Source organism: Triticum dicoccoides, chromosome 4A (genome assembly GCF_002162155.2).
Source record: "Triticum dicoccoides isolate Atlit2015 ecotype Zavitan chromosome 4A, WEW_v2.0, whole genome shotgun sequence".
Lineage (NCBI taxonomy): Eukaryota > Viridiplantae > Streptophyta > Magnoliopsida > Poales > Poaceae > Triticum > Triticum dicoccoides.
In genome coordinates this window covers 104,929,998-104,949,431 of record NC_041386.1, presented here as the reverse complement: position 1 = coordinate 104,949,431, position 19,434 = coordinate 104,929,998, and the positions used below count along the sequence as shown (strand labels likewise).

Sequence of the window (19,434 nt, the reverse complement as noted above, 5' to 3'; positions counted from 1 at the left end):
CGTTCGGACCACTGCCACATGCACGTCTGACAACCTGACCCCAACCAAACCCCCTCCCGCCTCTCCTACGCTTTCTATCTTACGCGCGCGTCGCATTCATGCCGGCCCAGAGCATGCAGCGTCCGACATTGATCATGCGCGATGTGATCAGACGCGTGTGTGGCGCTGACCGACGCGACCTCTCGGGCGACACTGCTTCATGGGAAACGGGTTCCGCCGCGGCCGGTGATAGACTATGTTAGAATAGCCTAGCCTAGTTCGCTATAGTGTAGTTGAAATATGTCTGAAATGTAAATGTTTTCATTCGATTTATATGAAAAGCATCCAGTTTGCATGAATTTTGTTCGGTTCATAATTCGCTTTGAAATGTATGCAGGAAGGGTTGGATGGCTGGCTCCCGCATCAGTGTTCACGGACTGATCCCCATCAGTCCACGGACAGATACATTGTCCGATTTGAGAGTCAGCATTGCACATGCCCTAAAGTGGCATTTATTCATAATTTGGTTGCCAAATCTCATGCATGCAATTCACTTGTACCTTACTGGTGGCATTATGGTTGTTGATTGTTGTTTTCACAAACCTGTTCACACTTTCACATGTTTGCCTTTAGACAATATTTGGGGCATCTACAACCATGATGGACTAATTTGGCCCCCCAAACATTCGCCGGACGCGCACAATTAGTGTTTGGGCATGTCCAATTTAAACTCCTATTTGTCTATCTCTACAACCACACACTCTCAAATTGCCTCCTTAGTTTAAACATTTCAAGCATGTAGCTCAGCAACCAGCAGGCGAAGCAGCTCAGCAACCAGCACGTATTTGTCCGTCTCTACAACCACACTCCAAAAAATTGAGCGCGCACGCAAGTAGCTCAACAGCCAATAATCCTACACTCACGGACAAACACAAAGGTTTTACGGACGCGTTTAATACTAATTAATTTCTCCCCCTAAAATTCAGGAAGTGGGGCCCTGTTGAAAATATGCCCTAGAGGTAATAGTATTGTATTGTTATATCTCCATTTTCATAATTAAGAATTTATATTTCATGCTATAACTACTATGATACTGGAATATGTGATTCAGTGGAAAACTCATATGCATGTGTGGAATGATAAACGATAAAGAATAGATTCCTAGTCTCGCCTGTAAGACTGGCTCAAGTGTTGTTGGTGATCATATTCTCCGGATCTTAGGATATCGTTAAGTGTAACGATAGTTCTAAAAGAACATTGAGAGTATGACCCAAACTTATTTGTTATTCTTTAAGATAATATCGTCTAAAATCAATTATTATAACACAAAGTGTTAACATGTGTTTTTAGTTCCTTAGACCATGAGAGTATTGTAGTCACTTCCTACCGTACGGTGTACTTTGGGGTTGCTCAAACGTCATCTGTAACACGGTGATCATAACAACAACTTACAAGTTCATTGGAAAGTTTGACAGGGGACTAGATAGCTCAAGAGTGGGTTTGCTCCTCGGACGATGGAGAGATATTCTTAGGGCCCTCTTGGTGTGACAGAATCCATCATCATCTGGACAGACATTGGTGACTATTTCACGGGGATGCCAGAACACTTCAACGAGAAAGAAGAACAAAACCGACAACGAGGATGACGGTATAGTGAGCATGTCTATGACTCAGGAGGATGCCGATGCATCTCAGGTTTTATAATGTATCGTGAAGCAAAGGGAACATCATATGAAAACCAAAGGTTCACTCATATGTCATTCGTGCAATCATGGGAATGGATATGGACGTCCATGGTTCCGTTATCGGTCATTGAATGAAGGGGTTTCGTTCATGTCTATGATTTACCGAACCTACGGGGTCACAAGCTTAAGATAATCATGATCTTCTGAGTTTCAGTAGGATGAGACTATTGAGAATTTATTTGTGGAATTATTTCATTAATATTCGGAATAGTTTCGAGAGGAACTGGAAGCGTTTCAGGGTCGTCGGAAGGGTTTCAGAGTTTATCAGGCAATACCGGGTATTACCGATAAATAATATATAGGTGGAAAATGTTTCCGGAGATGTTAAATTAATAATAAAAGGCTCTAGCAATTATTAGAAGGCCTTTATATTTAATTTAATACCAGCGGGCCTTAAGAGGCCTAGTGGTGGAAAGAGAATTGCGCCACCATGGCCAATTTAGGGGAGGTGTCCCCCTTTTCCTAGTGGAAGGCCGAATTGGACTAGGGGAGGGAGGCCAACGCACCAAGGAGGGGAGCCTTCCCTCCTAGTGTGGCAGCCCCTCCTCCCCTCTTAACCTATATATACTAGAGGCTTTGGGCTATTTTGAACATACAACTTTTGGAGCCTCCTCTAGTCTTCTAGTTCAAGTTCTAGTTGATCAATTAGAGCTTGACCTAGATCCTCTAATCCTCATAATTACAAGCCGAGTGTGGTTCCAATATCCTTCCTCTAATTCTCCGGCGGCGGTTAGTTCTGAACGGCTATGCGCTACCGGATCATGAAGACCGTATGCTTGCAACCAAGTAGAGAGACCGTGCTTTCGGTCTTCCGTTCGAGGTATCGTTCATGGGCGGTTCGCGAGATCATTCATCGACGGTTCGAGGGACTCCAAGTACGATCTACACGGACTTGTCTTCTTACGTTGCATCCCGGAGTTGGTAACGATTGTGATCCAAACCGTTTATGCATCTTCGTATTGTTCATGAGTGTTCGTAGGGTGAGTTTTTTCTTTTCAACTACGATTCCAAACATGGCCTTCCTCTCTCTAATCCCGATCAAATGATGCCACCTGTGCAGGTTGGTGAAAACTGTAAAAATCCTTCCGTAAGTGTAGCATTGTTCCTCAACAGCCGACACGAGCACGCACACAAACATCTAGGTCGGTAGCCAACGCGAGCAAGCATTCAGCTCATGTGACTAGCTGCGACCTCGGACGTGGGCGCAAGGGCGCATGAGCTCTGGCCTCGGACGTGGGCGCGGGCTCTGGTGTGCGAGCTCCTATCCCGACGCATGTGAGAGGCCCTCTTCGGCCGCGGGCGAGGTCCTCTCTGACGCAGGCGCGAGCTCCGGTATGCGAGCTCCTCTTCGGTCACGAGTGAGATCCTCTCCAATGCGAACGCGAGCTCCAGCATGCGGACTCCTCTTTGGCTCTCCAGCCTCAGACAGACGCGGGCTTCTGTCTGACCATGGGCACGAGCTCCTCTTTGGAAGCAGGCACGTGAGCTTCATCATGTTCCTTGCCCAGGAAAACAGTGAGACGAGAGGGAAAGGAAAAAAAGATGTGAGGCTACATGTGGGGCTAGGTGGATTGAGCTAACATGGAGGACGTGTCCGGGCTGTATGACACCCCCAAACTTATAGGGAGGAGATAGGGGGTGTGATTGGGTGGGCTTTTTCCTTCTCTCAGATAGGTTCAGATGTTTAGGAAGACTTTGAGGATCTGACTATAGTCCTTATAAATGGAAAAGAATTCTATGAGACCAGGTCTCACGCGAGACCCATCCTGATGGATGACATGTGGCATTCACGAATCACAAAGCACCCCCACCCTCCATTTAAAATCAGGGGGGAAGAGATTAGATGCTTTGTGATTTGTGAATGCCATGTGTCATCCATCAGGACGGGTCTCACCTGCTAACCGTGAGACCTGGTCTCATATAATTTTTTCCCTTGTAAATACTCTTATAAGCATTCTTGTGAATCACGAAGGGAGTGAAAGAACATGCAGTGCCCCCATGTTTGGTTTTGGTAATTGATGACAATCTCTATGGACTAATGGTTTCCTTGAGTTATATTTGAAGGTTTTGTCCATAGGCTTTTCTTGGAGTACATGTGTTGGTTTCAAGGAGAGTTTGTGTCGACCAAGGTGTTATTCAAGGAATTATCCAAAGATTGGTCATGTGAGAGTTGAGCTTATTGCAAGCATGTCTTGAAGAAGAAGATTGTGTGATCATTCATGTCTACCTTCAAGACATCATTCAAATGAAGAGAACTGGAAAGGTTCAAGGATGATCAAGACTAAGTCAAGAGTGAATCAAGTTGATCAACTCACAAAGCGCAGAAGATGTACCGAGAGGGATCAAGTGATCCCATGGTATGGTAAGAATTGTCAATTACGCTTTGTGTACTAACCCATGGTCTTCGTGAGAGTTCTTTGTGGGGTTAGGTTGCGGTGTGCAAGTTCAAGTGGAGCATCACGAAGAGATCAAATGCTTGAAGCTTGCCGTCCGTTGTGGTGATAATGGACTTGTGAAGATGTGTGGAAGAGTGGCTCACCCATAGTGGAGTATGGGGGAGCAATCAACTAGTCTTCATCGAGTCAACACAATCAAGAAAGGTGGTCCAACTTGAGGGAGTCAAGATTGTCATCATCTAGCTCAAGTGGACCATGTGCAAGGCAAAGGTTTGCCCTTGATAGGTTTTCTATTTTACCGGTCTCATGATGGTAGTTGGGAGACCGGGTTATAGGATCGATTGCCGTACTATCAAGGGGGGCTCTCGACGAGTAGCTTGATCGTATCGTTCGTAGAGAGCTCAAACCATTGCATCCTTGCATCATCTTTCTTGGTTCTTGTTTGGTTCTCTTTGTGAGTCTTAGAGCTTATGGTCATCTTGATGACAAGCTCGAGTTCATCAAAAACGGAGTTCACATGCATCTTCTATGATGTTTTTGATGTTGGAGGTTTTGCCGGTTCTTCTCGGTTGGAGGTTTCACTCCTCTATTTGTTGGCATACCTCCCCTGCCTCTTCTTACTATATCCAGTTGTTGTTTTGATGCTACTCGTCGTCTTGTTTCCAACAAGCTTGAGTTTTCTCAATTCAGAGCTCATATGCAGAAGTTATGGCAGTTCTGGTTTTCTTGAGAGTGGTTTTTGTCTGGTCCCAGCGGTAGTACCGCGTGCCCCAGCGGTAGTACCGCTTGGAGCTCTCAGCCGTTGTACCGCTGCTTCCGGGCGGTGGTACCGCCAACTTGCCCAGCAAAGTCTTGGGCGGTTGTTCCGGCCAGGCACCGCCCAAGTACCGGTCAGGCCTCTGTTTTGATGCGGTACTCGGGCGGTGGTGGCCCGGTTGGTCCGGTCGTACCGCTACCACCGGTGTCCGGAGCGGTTCGACCGCTCAGGACTTAGCCGCCCGAGCGCTCAAGGCCATGCGGTTGCACCGGCCCGGTACCGCTCGACTACCGCACTCAGGGGTCACTCCCTTCTGTTCCTATGTGGTGGTTGAGCGGTGGCTGGGCGGTTGGTCCGGTTGTTCTTCTCAACCGGTGCTACCGCCTGGTCGCCCGGTTGTACCGCCTGGTAGGGTTCTGCACGTATACTGTGAGTCCCGGTTGTACCGGGACCAGGAGCGGTAGTACCGCTCGTGTGCGGGCTGAGCACATAACGGTTGGATTTTTCCCCTCCTATAAAAGGGGGTCTTCTTCCCCATTGAACCTAACCTTTTGAGCTCGTGTTCTTCCACCATTGTTGACCTTCTTTGAGCTTGCTAACTCTCAATCCCTCCATGGATTCTTGCTAGTTTTTGAGGGAAAAGAGAGAGGAGATCTAGATCCACATTTCCACCAATCACTTTCTCCTCTATGTGAGGGGAACCCCTTGGATCTAGATCTTGGAGTTCTTGGTGTTCTCCTTCTTGTTCTTCCTCTCATTTTCCTCCCTAGCATTAGTTGCTCCGGTGGGATTTGAGAGAGAAGGACTTGGGCACTCTGTGTGCCCTTGCCATTGCATTTGGTGCATCAGTTTGAGTTCTCCACGGTGATACGTGGAAGTGAAGTTTGAGAAGCTTATTACTCTTGGGTGTTTGGGCACCCTAGAGCTTGTTCCTCTTGGGTGCCTTGGCGCCCTAGACGGTTGGTGTTGTTCGCAGCTCAATCATTGTGGTGTAAAGCTCCGGGCAAGCGTCGGGGTCTCCAATTAGGTTGTGGAGATCGCCCCGAGCAATTTGACGGGTACCGATGACCGCCCCCAAGGGTTGCCAAAGTGTACGGGTTCGGTGACCGCCCCCAAGGGTTGCCATTTGTACGGGTTCGGTGACCGCCCTCAAGGGTCCCTTAGTAGAATCACGGCATCTTTCATTGTGCGAGGGCGTGAGGAGATTACGGTGGCCCTAGTGGCTTCTTGGGGAGCATTGTGCCTCCACACCGCTCCAAACGGAGATTAGCATCCGCAAGGGTGTGAACTTCGGGATACATCGTCGTCTCCGCGTGCCTCGGTTATCTCTTACCCGAGCTCTTTACTTATGCACTTTACTTTGTGATAGCCATATTGTTTCTTGTCATATATCTTGCTATCACATAGTTGCTTATCTTGCTTAGCATAAGTTGTTGGTGCACATAGGTGAGCCTAGTTGTTTTAGGTTTTATGCTTGACAAATTAACCGCTAGGTTTATTCCGCTTTTGTTCAAGCCTAAATCGTAATTGTTTTAAAACGCCTATTCATCCCCCCTCTAGGCAACATCCACGATCTTTCAGGGAGTAGCATTTGTACCTCCGCCGCCTATGGATGTTCCTAAACGACTCCTTTGCAGCTATCTTGAATCGTTGATTGGTGCTCCACAAGACCCGACTGATGTTCCAGTGAAGGGAAAAGGAGTAGTTTCTCTTCTAATCCATGTTTCGAAACAAAATAATTTTTCAGGAACAGCCCTGCTGGCTACTTGGTCTAAGCCTCCACAAGGTTGGATTAAACTCAACACTGATGGTTCGTTTTCTTTGGATGGACAAGCTGGTGCTGGCACGGTGCTTTGTGATAGTAGCAGCGCCATTATTTTTTCGTCATGCTGTGAGCTTTTTCTTGTTGGGATGCTTTGAATGCTGAGCTATGTGCATGCATGGAAGGATTGTCGCCACTGTTTAGGAGTGAATTTTCAGTGCATATAGGAGTGGATTCGAGTGAGCAAGCCAGAATTTTGAATAGCAACAAAATTGATAGATCGGTCTACTCCTCTTTGGTTCGAGAGATCAAACATCTTTTATCTCTCTGTCAATCTTGTATTACCCATAGTGGTGCTGGTGCTAGCGCTAGTGCAGAGCAACGCGAGCACCTTGATGTCAGAGGCGTGTATGGTGTCATGCAGACGCATCTTGAGAGAATGCAGGTATATCTCGTTGTCAGAACGGGGTTAGTAATTACTTAGCGAATTTTGCTAGGCTAGACAGCAGAACTATGGTTTGGCTAGGCTCTGGTCCCCGAACGCACTTGAGCTTTGTAATGCTGACTGTAATGTGCCAAATCTGTGAGTAATACAACTTTTGCCCGTAAAAAAGAAAAAGGAAATATTGCTATCTGAAACCGCCGCCGGGTGTAAGTCATCGCATCTTAGCACTAGGCACTCCAACGGGATGCACCAAACCCCTCCTTCATCTGTTTACGGACATCATCAAGGACGTGTTTGGTTGCCGTTTGCTATAGTGCCTGCAGCCCATACACTTCTCAACCCAGCCTGGTTAAACAAAAACAGGCCCTAATACGCCATCTGTAACTTGTTTGGTTGCTTGTATCTAGTGTCCCTATATTAGGTAATATGCAAGTGCGGTTTGTTTGGTTGTCTGCATTGGCCCAAGCGACACATGAACACGGCATTTGGTTGCATACGTCATACATGTTGTGCTTACCTTGTATCCTAATTGGTGAGCTTACCCACACCTAGCACACCAACGCCACAGCACAGCAATGGCGATGAACTGGGCGAAGATGATGAAGTTCTTCAGCTTCAGCCCAAACCGACGATCCACCTCCACACCTCCAATCTTGCCACCATCAACACTGTTGCCTCCATGCTTTCGCACCCAGTCGGAGTAAGCTTGTTCTGCTGCCTGCCTGGTCTTGAACCCTCTATGGCTGATGTTGCTATACGATCCCACTTGTGCACTGGCTTCTTCCTATGAACTATAAACCCCTGGAACCTTACCAACGAACACGGCGTAGCACTTGCCCTAGCAATGCACAAGAGCAAGAGTTGAAGCAGCAAATCAATGGAGCACACAAGTAGCAAGCAAAATAGTACACAAACAACAATGGAGTAGAAGAGAAGAAGTAAAGCATGCATGATCATACGGCATAGCAAGTTCTACCTAGCACTACCTTGGTGTTAACCTACCATCACATCCAAAAGAGGGTGTCATCCTACCACCGCAAGTTCACCATCAGCGTGAGGGGTTAGTATATACCACCTCACCAAAATATATAGACCATCAAATAGTTTTTGAGCCCTAGCTACACAAAATGTACATCGTCATCGTCATCGTCATCGTCGTTGTCGTCGCCACCGCCGTCGAGGATCATGCACGCTCACAGGCAGCACTACTCTAGTAGTAGTGCTTGCCTAGCCAGCTCCTGAGCCACAGCACCCTGTGAGCATCGGCCATGGCGACGAACCCAAGACCCTGGGCCTTGTTTTCAAGCAGGTGGCTGAGCGCTGCCATGAGAGCCTCATCGCTGAAGCCACCCTGGGTCATGGCAGCGCCATATAGGTCAGGGTGGACGTTGAGGGGCTTGCACTCCCTGATGGTTGTTGCCACCTTCTTCACCGCCTCAGTCATGCTGCAAAAGGCATTGATCTCCTCCTCCATCAGGCCTCCTTTCTTCCTCTTCCTATCATGGAAGGGGTCAAATGGCTTGTCAAAGGGCTTCACGAAGGGCTTGTTAGGGCCATCAAGGACCTCGACGTCCGGGGTCCCAGGGAAGTCTGGCATGGAAGAACCAAGAGGCTCCTCCGAGCCCATGGCATGCTTCCCATTTGCCAGCCCGAAGGAGAAGATATGCTGCATCTGACTATAGTTATGTATGGGTGTGTTGAGAAACTCAGCGTCCCTTGGGTGGTCCTAAGAATGAAACACAAGTGTTGTTAGTTGCGATTACGAGTAGGCAATGGTGGACAGTATGAAAAGGAAGAGGGTTGTGAGCTAACCGCGACATGGCCGGCGTAGTGCTCTGCCTCCAGAACTATGGAGCAAGTGTTCTCATCCCCTGAGGCGCCACTAAGGTCTCTCAGCTTGGACACTTGGATCCATCGACCTCTCCACTTCCTCAGGTGGTTGTACAAGTGGGTGGCAGACACCTCCTGCCCATAGAACTCGTACACCTGCTTCGCAACGGTGTTCAAGTGCACCTCCTTAAAGCCCTTGTCAGTCCTAACTCCACTAGAGATGAGCTCACACATCTTGTTCAACACGAACATGGACATGAACGGCTGCCACTTCATGTTGTTCGACCTACCATCCTTCTTTTCCTTTGTTGTTGCTAACTTGAGTGCAGCGGCAGTAGCAGCAGGAGTTGGCTCAACGAGCACTACTGGCACATAGAGGGAATTAGACGCGAACACCTCTGAATCAGGTGCCATCTCGAACATAGGCTGCGAGTCCTCGACAAACGATGGAGCAAACTGACTGTCGGACAGGACAAGGGCCTGACTAAGATCTTGCGTCTGCATGGTCATGTCCTACAATCGTAGTACGCATTGACAGTAAGCATAGCACACAACATACCGGACAATCCATGAAAGCAGGAGCATACATGTACATGGTTCATCACTATCATACCAAGCATATGCTTCATCGCTATCATACTAAGCATACCGGACAATCTATGAGCAGGAGCATACATCTACAACAAACAACATGCTACAAATGGACCACCAATAGCTACAAATCACAGATCTAAGCACGAATCAACACAAGCACAAGTTTCAACTTCAAACTCTACTACTAATCTAGCCTACCACATGCTTGAACATCCAGGCCTACCACAAATTGCAACCACAGCATAGCAATCAACCATATGAGCTCACAGATCAGACCACTAACCAAACATGCATCTACATCAAACCCTAGTTGTAGCTCAGATCTAGCTACGCGGAACAGAGAGTATGGGGGATTGAACTCACCGAGGCCATGGCTGCAGCTCGAGGACGAGGGGGACGATCGTGGAAGATCAACATAGGCAGGTGAAGGAGCGCCGACGTCGTGGACCGCCGGCGGATGAAGATGCGCCGCTTACCTTCTTGTTGGTGCCGATGCGCATCGGCGGGAAAGCTCGAACAGAGGGAGAATGGTGGCGGGAGTTGGGGTGGTGAGGGAGGGGCTAAATAGGGGTGGACTCGACGGGAGGTGAGCCGAAATCCTCCCGCCAATTTTTCGGCGACGCGGGTGAGCTCGCGCCATCTTCCTGCTCGCACGAGGGAAGAAGTGCATCGCCCTCCCCTGCCTCGCCCGACCCAGGTTCGCGAGCTACTGCCGATTCGGGCGTTTTCCCTAGGCCTGGCCTGAAAGTGCTTTAAGTTCCATGCAATGCGGGCCGCACAGTGAACGCAGGCTACCAAACGGGCTCAAATCTTTCCCGCACGAGCCAGGCTGGGCCATATGCAGGCAACCAAACAGGCCCCAAATTATCCACCAAAACCGGCCTCTAAGCAACATCCCCCATATGTCCTCCCCATTTTCAAATGGGCCACCAAATTTAAACATACGATCATCACAAAAGCACATATGACTTACATAGTTCATCACATAAACATAAGACACACACTGTCCATGACATCTTTTCCTAATCTATCCCTAATAATAAAGCACGGATTGACTCCGTGGGTTCACCGTCACAATACGCTTTTTCCCATGAATTTACGCTTTCAGTTTTTTTCACCTAGATTATTTTCTACATTCGAAGTGGTACTATTTTTACCTGCGTATTGGTGTTCTCCTGATCAATAAGGCCTCTATAGATATATTTGCGATCAAAAAGGCCAGTCAGCGATTCATGTATGACCCGATCAACAATGGGATTCATTGAGCTTTTATATTCAACCTGCATATAAATACGCCGCTGGTTGAAACCGTGGGCGTCGGTAGATCGAGATTGAAATAGATCGACATCGAGAGAATAGAAGGGGGTGACCTAGGATTTGAGATTGAAATAGATCGAGATCGAGATAATAGAAGGGGTGACCTAGGATTGGGAGACAGTAGTCAGGTGGCAGCGGCGACGGCGGCTGAGAAAGTCGGAAACACAGTTAGGCACCTCTTCTAATCTCTCTTCTCTGCCGAGATCGGCGACAGTAGCATGCCAGCATCACATTGACGATGCCATGCCACCATGGCCCAAACAACTAGGAACCCACACCATGACTTCAATGGCAAGAAGAGCAAGCGATTGTTGTAGCCGTACTGGAGGCTCCCTCGGCGACCGTCGGGACGAGCTCAAGTTGCAGCCGTCAAGGTCGCGATTCGAGCTAGCCATGCACCCATGCATGTTTGACGATGACAACGATGAGGGGCACTGAGGCGAGGAGGCGGCGGCCGGCACGAGCTTCCGGAGGATGGTGTGGAGTCGGACTATGAGGACGGTGGCGACAAAGACTATCTCCGGCTGGGTCTCGGTGTAATGGCACCGTCCGCCTCTGTTAGGGTACGTTCCACTCGTCCCGAACGCGAAAAAAAAATCAGAAGTGCAAAAACTCCAGCAGCAGCCTGCGGGTCTCGTCGCTCGTCTGGAGAAGCTCGAGAGCCGCCAAGGAGTCTGCCAATCCGTCCCTGATCCAGGTCCGCGTCTGGCATCATTAGCTCCTCGAATGTGATCAGCTGGCCCAGCCTCGCCATGGAGCACACGGGCTTGGCAGCGGAGATGATGTTGTCGTCGTTGCGGTCGAAGGCATGTAGTCCACGGATGACCTCGAGCAATTGCGCCTGCTTGTCGAGGCGTGGAGCGTGAGGCGTGAGCACCGGCATAATGACGGGCGCCAGCTCGGCCGTCCGCTAACATCTGCATCGATGGCCAGCAGCAGAGGGACTGGCCGCCCGGCGGCTGCAAGCTTTAGGCCAGAGCAGGGCATGGAGCTCGAGACCTATTGACGCCTGTCATATCATCATCCAATCCTGGCAGCCCTTCGCCTACCTCTGCCCTGCATTCTTATCCGGCCAAGAGCTGCTATACATTCAAAAAAGTTCCTTGTCGTACACCCTTCCAAATTTGAATATATCTCGGGTCAGTTCTAGATGTCCACGAGTTTGTAGTCTGCAAGTTTTTTATACTATTTAAAAACAATTTCAGTGATGAAAGGCAGCAGCTTATTAATCCTACTCTTCTACCGATAATGCCTTTTATCACTGATGCATGGTCACTGATGCATGTGTCTTCAATTATGATAGGCCATAGCTGGAGCGGTCTTGCCATTTGAACATCCGTATGGTGAAACAAAAGCAGTACGCACATATGCCTCTACATGCTGATCTGCATCATTAGCTTGAATGCATAGCCATCTTGCATATTCTTTGACCCCCATGATATCTCTGCTTAATTAATTTAGCAGATCAAGTTTATGCAAGATGATGGCATTATTTGTGTAGGTATCTGTTGATTGTCTCTATTTCACAAATATGAGGATTTCCCCTCAAAAGCATTTACCAGTCTTATTCTTAAGGAAGGACCAAGCCTATTATTTTGATTTTAAGTTGTCCGACTCATTATATAGTACTTAAAATTGCATATTGAATTTCGAACATGACTTCATTTTCTTCGGAAAAATTGAAACTTTTGCTACTGGAATTTGCCATGCTAGGAGAGATACTAAACAATTGTATATTTAATGATCGATATATTAAAGCCATAATGCATAATTAGTACCGAAGCAAATAACAGTAAAACTATATATCTTACAATACTATATTTTAATTGTACTCATGCATAAATATCAATGGAGACATGTCCTTCTTTATGTCCTATGTTTCAGCATGACTAGAGCTAGCTTGAGAAGAGAAGTTAGTGCACGTCCCTTAACTCCATTGCATGGTAATTGCTTCACTTTAATAATTTTTTCAGTTTATAAATTTTCGTGAGATGAAATACGAGGTTATCTTTTACGAATATACATGAGTAGTAGATGTTATGGACAAGGCAAGTGTAAAAACTTGGTCACTCCTAAACATTTAAACCTTGCATTAACACATTATTTGTTAAAGGAAAGAATTAACACATGTAGTTTGATTAAAAAAAAGATTGTAAAATTGTAGGGAGGATTAAAATTTTACAATTTGATTCTATTTTGAGAGTAAATAATAATAATATGAGTAACAAGACACTAATTCAAGTGTATAATAGTTAAATCCAATTGGCTGCTCCTTTAATGTTTGATTCTTTCCCTAGGAAAAACATTAATAACATTCATATAATTTCTTAAGGGTTTTTAATCATGCACGGATCCTAGACCATAAGGATATTTTTTAAATAATCTCAAAGAGATTTTGTTAGCTAGCCAAAACAGTTACATATTTGTTTTTGCAAAATTTGATGATATGTCTATGAATTAGCTATGTCCTATTTATTATTAATGTTAGGAAGACATGTGGATAAACACATGCTATTCATTTCTAGCAGCTTCGCTTTGATTTATAGTGAAGCACCGACATTGTCTCACACACCATGACTATTGTCAGTGATGGTGGAAAGGGGATAAGAGATGACATGCGTGGGACACCATGTTGAAACCAGGACATTGACCTGTGGGGCTTTTGAGCCATGGTTATTAGTATAAAGTCAAACAATTTTTTCTCCTCCGTTACAATGCACAGGCATTTTTGCCAGTAATGATAAAGCACGGATTGAGTCTTCGGATTCACCGTCATGGCGTTTTTGCATAACAAACCTTATGGTATTAAATAGTTAACCCGCAGTCCAATAAATAATAATAATAAGTGGAAAAAATGTTTCGTATTTGAGCCCCACCCGTGCAGGCAGGCGTACGACAAATAAAAAACCCGACCCCCGATTCGAGCGACCGCGCCTCCCACCGATGAATCCGCCGCCTCCCCGCCGCCGGCCGACATCCTCCGCCACGCCACCCTTCGTCGCGTCGTCCTGCCCGCACCCTGGTCTGCCTCCTCTCCGCCACGCCCTCTTCCCTGCGCCGTCCGACTCCTCCGCGCGCGGTTCGCCGACACCGAGGCCCAGGCCGCCGCGCTCCGAGCCTGCGCCGGCCGGCTCATGCGCGCGCCGCCGACCGCGACCGGCTGCTCAACACGCTCCTCGCGGCCGCGGGCAACGACCAGGAGGAGGAGGACGCGCCGGAGGTGGGGCAACGTCAGAATCAACGCGCTCGGATCCAGCCGAGGATTCGGCGACACGGACGCGGAGGCTCCGGCCGCGGCCGCCGCACTCCCTCCGGTCATCACCTTCCTTCCAGTGAGCTCACTTCCACCTAGCCTCTCCCCCCTTCCTCTTTGTTTTTTAACTGATTACCAACTTCTTGATCAATCCTGCTCCTCTGCTCCCGCAGGATGGCTTTCTCTGTTCAATTGCTTAATTTGGTTGTCTTTGTCTTACCTGAACTGCAAGGGAACCAACTTACATGGCATGATGGATGGAGATAAGTAGATGTTTTTTTGTTGTGTTCACATGCTTTCTAATAGTTTTGAGCAATAGGCATAAATCTGTTATAATCAATCAAAGACAGTGAGAATGTTTGCTGAAATCTTTAGAAGTGGGGATCCTATGAATTGCTTTGATTGAACGTCCAACGATGATCTCATCTTATAGTAACTCACTTTTGAAACATTGTATTGGTAGTTTTTATCTTTACGATTTTTCCTTCTGTACATACTGGATTGCATTATTTAGGACATGAGACAGCGCTGCAAACAGCTCATGAGAGTAGTTAGCAAATGCAAATCATTGTATATTTTCATTTATGCTTCTCTTAATAGAAAATAGTACTATTCTGGGGAAGGGCACCTGGCTGAGTTTCAATAAAACTCTTCAGGTTTTGTATGGTGAGATTCTCTTTATAAAACAAGATTTGTATTGGTGGTAGATCGACAACAACTGACAAGGACTACCACGATTAGAGCTACTCTTTGGCACCCATGTTACAGTATGAAGTCAAGCAGGCAACAAGGTATGACATTGCCATCATTTAGTTTGCGGGTAGTGCATAGGTCTATTTAATTAGTTTTTTCACACGATGGCTCATGGTGTTGGTTGATAAATATGTGTGTGTGCATGGAACAACTAATTGATCAGAACTGACAACATCATTATTTTCAGAAATTGTAATACAAATAAAGAAATAAAACAAATGAGCTTCGTATGAATGATGCATGACAAAGTTGTCATATATACATGCCTGAGTACAGCATGTCCTTTTTTTCTTTTTTTCTTTTTCGAAAAGGAGGGTCTCCCCGGCCTCTGCATCAGAACGATGCATACATGTCCTGAGTACAGCATGTCCTATACCCAATATTTCTTTAGTTCAATGCTAAGTTAGTAAATATACATTTTAGGCCAAAATGTTTAGAAATCCCAAGTTCAATCTATTATTTTTATAAATAAATTAATGATGATTAAATAAAGACATATAATATATCTAAGGTATTTACCCAATATTTACCATGAAAAGTCCAACCATTAGCTGCGTGGTTCTCTATAGTGGCCCCCCTAACAAAAACAAGAAAGGGAAGCACCTTCAGCACTGAATTAAATACATATGAGAGTTATCTTTTTTGTTGATAATCTTTAGTGTAAACACTTATATTTTTCTTGATTGCCAGATTTTATGCACTTTTTTCATGGTATATATATGGGAGTACAGGGATCCGTGGGACGAGGCCAAGGTGTACGTGCGCAACCTTCCCTACGACGTTAGCAGCGAGCGCCTTGTGCAGCTCTTCGGGCAGGACGTCGTCGTCGAGGTCACCGTGGTGAGCATGCTCTTCCTCTTAGACCATCTTCAACGCTGGATGCTAGCATAAGGTGATATGATTTGTTTCACAGTCGATATGTGGTATTGGTGACAGAAGGTGCATCACGCGCTTGGGTATTTTCCTCCGCACGAGGTAAAGTACCAAATGTGTTTTCAATATGTAATTAGCAGCCATGCTTAGCATCAAGCTTTGATAGAGGGGGCGCTTAGATGATTTTTGATTTTAGGTATTTATTTTCTCTATCTCTGAGCATCTACACAGACAACCCGCATTATAGATGATATTAGCCTGCTGCCTGTGTTGTTCCTCTAGGCACACACACACACACACACACACACACACACACACAGACACGCACGCACGCGCACGCACCCACACACACACACACACTTACTTTTTGCCTGGTGAAGGGAATGCCTCAAATCATCGGACTCCTGATTATGTGTCGTGTTCGTGAAAGACTGAAACTGACACTATCGGTTCTAAATGTAAATGATGTCTGCTTTAATGTGGTTGTTGAAGCTCAAATGGAGTGTTTATGCATAACTGAAGTGGCACATTTAGTTCTGGACATATCCAACAGCCTCCAAAACTTCTGAAAGCAAAGAGCTGGAGAACCATCCTCTAGGCTCTCCTGTACCCCAACAGATTATTTTTCTTCCAAAACTATTGATAAACGCAGCAAGTTTTAAGTGCAATTCCACATCCAGATGTTGTTATTCAGGTTGTCATCATAGTGTATCAGCTTCAAAGTTTATTTTTACTCTCAAGTAGTTAATAATATGTGAACCTGAACACTCAAACTACTGCGGGGGTAGGATTTCTGCAGTATCTGTTTGGACTAGAATTTTCTGAATTGTAGTAAGCTTGGCAACTACAGAATACATTGTGTCGAGATATAATAGCACTTGATTCTCTAACAATCGTTGGTTCATGAATTGCAGCAGGATGAACCCAAGGCCCCTCCTGTGAATCCCATTGCTTACCATTTTTCATGATTGAGATCTTGGGATTTAACATTTTGTATTTTCTTGTTTATTTTCTTTTTCTTTTGGAGGAGAACAAGATGCAGCTTGTGATATGTGAATTTACAACTTTTGTTGAATAAACAGAATATATCAACTGTAAGTTGATGTATAGAAAAGTCAACCCTTGCATAGATTTTGTATTATATATAGTTAACTCAGTATAGTTAACATTTTTTCATCTTTCTCCGGGAGCTCTTCAGATATCATCTACACCTCAGACAAGTAACATTAACTTGCTAAAAGCACGAAAAGTAACACAAGGTTTGCAAGTTTGACAAAGTTTCCCTCTGTTCTTGAATGTAGCTATTTTTATTTTCCTTCTATTCAAACTGGTGTTGGCATGGCGACAAAAACATTAACTTCACACTGTTGCTAGTTGTGACGTTTTGTCAAAGTTGAATACAAGAAAGTGGATTTGTAAGCAGAGTGACAACGCCAATTATTTTTCTCCTGGTGCAACACATGACAATATGTGCTACATCGAAAGGAAAAGGAGGAAGTAATGCACTAGAAGTTTTACAGTCATGATGCACATTGAGGAGTTAGTGGTGTGTTTTCCTTTTCTTTTGAGACAATTGTCGTATAATGGAAAAAGTACATTACCGTTCGGCTGAAACCCATCATATTTCTAACGGTATACAACCAAAATCGAGGTGAGACCAGATGTTATGCTGAAAGTTTCAGGTTAGTGAGCACAAATTAATTTTTTTTCCTATTGCAATGCACGGATAAGTTTGGCATACAACGATGATATCTAATTGCATTGTCTTTTGGACCATTTAAACTGAAATTAATTATCAATTTTGATCAGAAATCCCATCCCAATACTTTTGATCACTACTGTACTTCAACCACGGAAATTATTTTAGTTTGCCATGTGCCAAATCACCAACGGTACAGAGGCCATGCAACTTGGAACATCAAGTAATAGCATATCCATTTTTACTTATTCTATTTCTTGAGAAAGTTATTAATTGTTTTGAAAATCTTTTTTAACCAAAATTGCTTCAACAATGTTGTTCTGCTATAGTTGTTTGATTATTTCAAAGTTGTTTGAGTGGTATTTTTTCAACTATTTAGGCATATACTCCCTCCTTGTCTAAATATAAGTTATATAGTCTATATTGAAATCTTTAAAAAGGCTTATATTTAGGCACGGAAGGAGTATTTATTTATTTTATACCCGGTGCAACGCACGAGCCCTTTTGCTATATAATAATAAAGTAATTAGTGCTTCTGGTGGTATGTCATATATATTGTCTCAAAGTTGCAAAATATAACCTACCGATGCCACCTATAAGTGAAAAAAATGCTTCACACAAGAGAACCCCACCCGGGCCGGCCCATGTAGTAGGGTTGCGCTGGGAGAAGACAGCACGCCCGTTTGGGCCGACTCATGTGGGTGCCACCTGTTTTTAAGTTTCTTTTTTATTTTTATTTTTCATTTTCTGCTTTTGTTTTTTCTACTTTAAATAATTTGGTACTTAAAAATTTAGAAAAAATAAAAATGATAATTTCTAAATAAAATGATCGCAATTTTTTTAAAAAATTATTGAAAAATAAAAAAATCTTCATGATTTCTAAAAAAGGTTTGTGTAAAAAATGTTAATAAAATTGAACAAAATCTTTGCCCAAATGTTATCCGTAATCAGCAAAATGTTGTCAAGGTGATTGGGGATTATGATTTTTTCTCCCGATGTAACGCACGGGCTCTTTTTTGCTAGTAATTAAACACAAACCAAACTAAGCATGACCTAATGACTACCGATCACCCTCCCGAAGTTGAGGTGCAGCTCAACGACCTTCGAGCCGCAGACGTCGGCGTTGTTCCAGCGACATCTCCAGCAGGTTGTGCCATGTTGCTCACAGAGAAGGGCCTTGGCCTTGCGCACACATCTTCAACTTGTCGACGGGCGTATCACTCGCAGACAATGAAGCCCTTCTCGAGTGCGGCGGTGGGCGTCGCTTTCCTACATCATCCGTGACCGATCTGTTGAGTAGCACGATTGTATTAGGAAATATAGGCTAGACTAGAAAATATTATGGCTTGTCTTATACTTTAAGTAAATCATGTACTCTATATATATGCTCATGAGGCTTAAACAATACAACGATTATTCCATCAATCTCTCCTTCTCCCTTTTAACATGGTATCTAATGTAAGTCGATCCTAAACCCTAGCCGCCGCTGCTTTCATACCCGCGCGCCGCCTCCGGGGCGGTTGGTCTCCATGACCGCCGCTAGGGGCCGTGCCGCCCGTACCTAGGGTTCGTCCGCCGGCTGTATTGGCCGGCTGCCCTAGAGAGTCTTTTTTCCCAATCCTTTTTCTCTCTCGCCGGTCGCTTTGATTGACGTCTTCTTTTTAGTTTTCCGGTTTGCGTCGCCCGCCGCCGCCGTCGATCCCGTGCGCCTCTACTCCAACACCGGCGGTGATCGGTCGGCTTCGTCACCGACCCGGCGGCCTCGTGCGTCGTTCGCCCGTTGGCCCACCGCTAGCCCCGACCCGGCGGCCTCGCGTCATGCAGCGGTCCTTCACCGTCGTCGTTCGCGTGACGGCCCGTCCGTCGATCTACGCCGGCTGTCACCGCTCTGCTCCGACTGGGACTTCTGCCTCACCCCAACCCAGCGGCCTCGCGCCATGCGGCGGCCAATCATAGCCGCCTTGCCGCCCGCCGCCGGCGGCTTCATCTCGGACTCCGCCGCCACCGCGCCTACACCGAGCGACGTCCCCG

General features: G+C 45.9%; 1 protein-coding gene across 3 annotated transcripts; it reads left to right on the top strand.

The window, feature by feature from the left end:
- The first annotated feature begins 13,713 nt into the window (after positions 1 to 13,713).
- On the top strand, positions 13,714 to 16,880 carry LOC119285265 (31 kDa ribonucleoprotein, chloroplastic-like). Of its 3 annotated transcripts, none has more exons than XR_005139422.1 (5): positions 13,714 to 14,157; positions 14,735 to 14,869; positions 15,563 to 15,671; positions 15,745 to 15,806; positions 16,619 to 16,880. XR_005139422.1 is itself a non-coding variant. In XM_037564506.1 (5 exons), the coding sequence occupies exons 2-5, from the start codon at positions 14,838 to 14,840 to the stop codon at positions 16,644 to 16,646; spliced, it is 228 nt and encodes a 75-aa protein (XP_037420403.1). In that variant the 5' UTR covers positions 13,714 to 14,157; positions 14,252 to 14,837; the 3' UTR covers positions 16,647 to 16,880. The 3 variants fall into 3 exon arrangements, 2 of the variants coding, with proteins under 2 accessions (XP_037420403.1, XP_037420402.1); XM_037564506.1 differs by having other exon boundaries at positions 14,252 to 14,869; positions 16,622 to 16,880; XM_037564505.1 differs by having other exon boundaries at positions 14,252 to 14,869.
- Positions 16,881 to 19,434: the final 2,554 nt, after the last annotated feature.

Excerpts from the sequence above, each read along its gene's own strand:
- LOC119285265 (XM_037564505.1), top strand. The coding sequence starts at position 14,838 with ATGTTACAGTATGAAGTCAAGCAGGCAACAAG. Across the intron at positions 14,870-15,562 it reads GAAGTCAAGCAGGCAACAAG|GGATCCGTGGGACGAGGCCA; the intron begins GTATGACATTGC and ends ATGGGAGTACAG. Across the intron at positions 15,807-16,618 it reads GGTATTTTCCTCCGCACGAG|CAGGATGAACCCAAGGCCCC; the intron begins GTAAAGTACCAA and ends CATGAATTGCAG.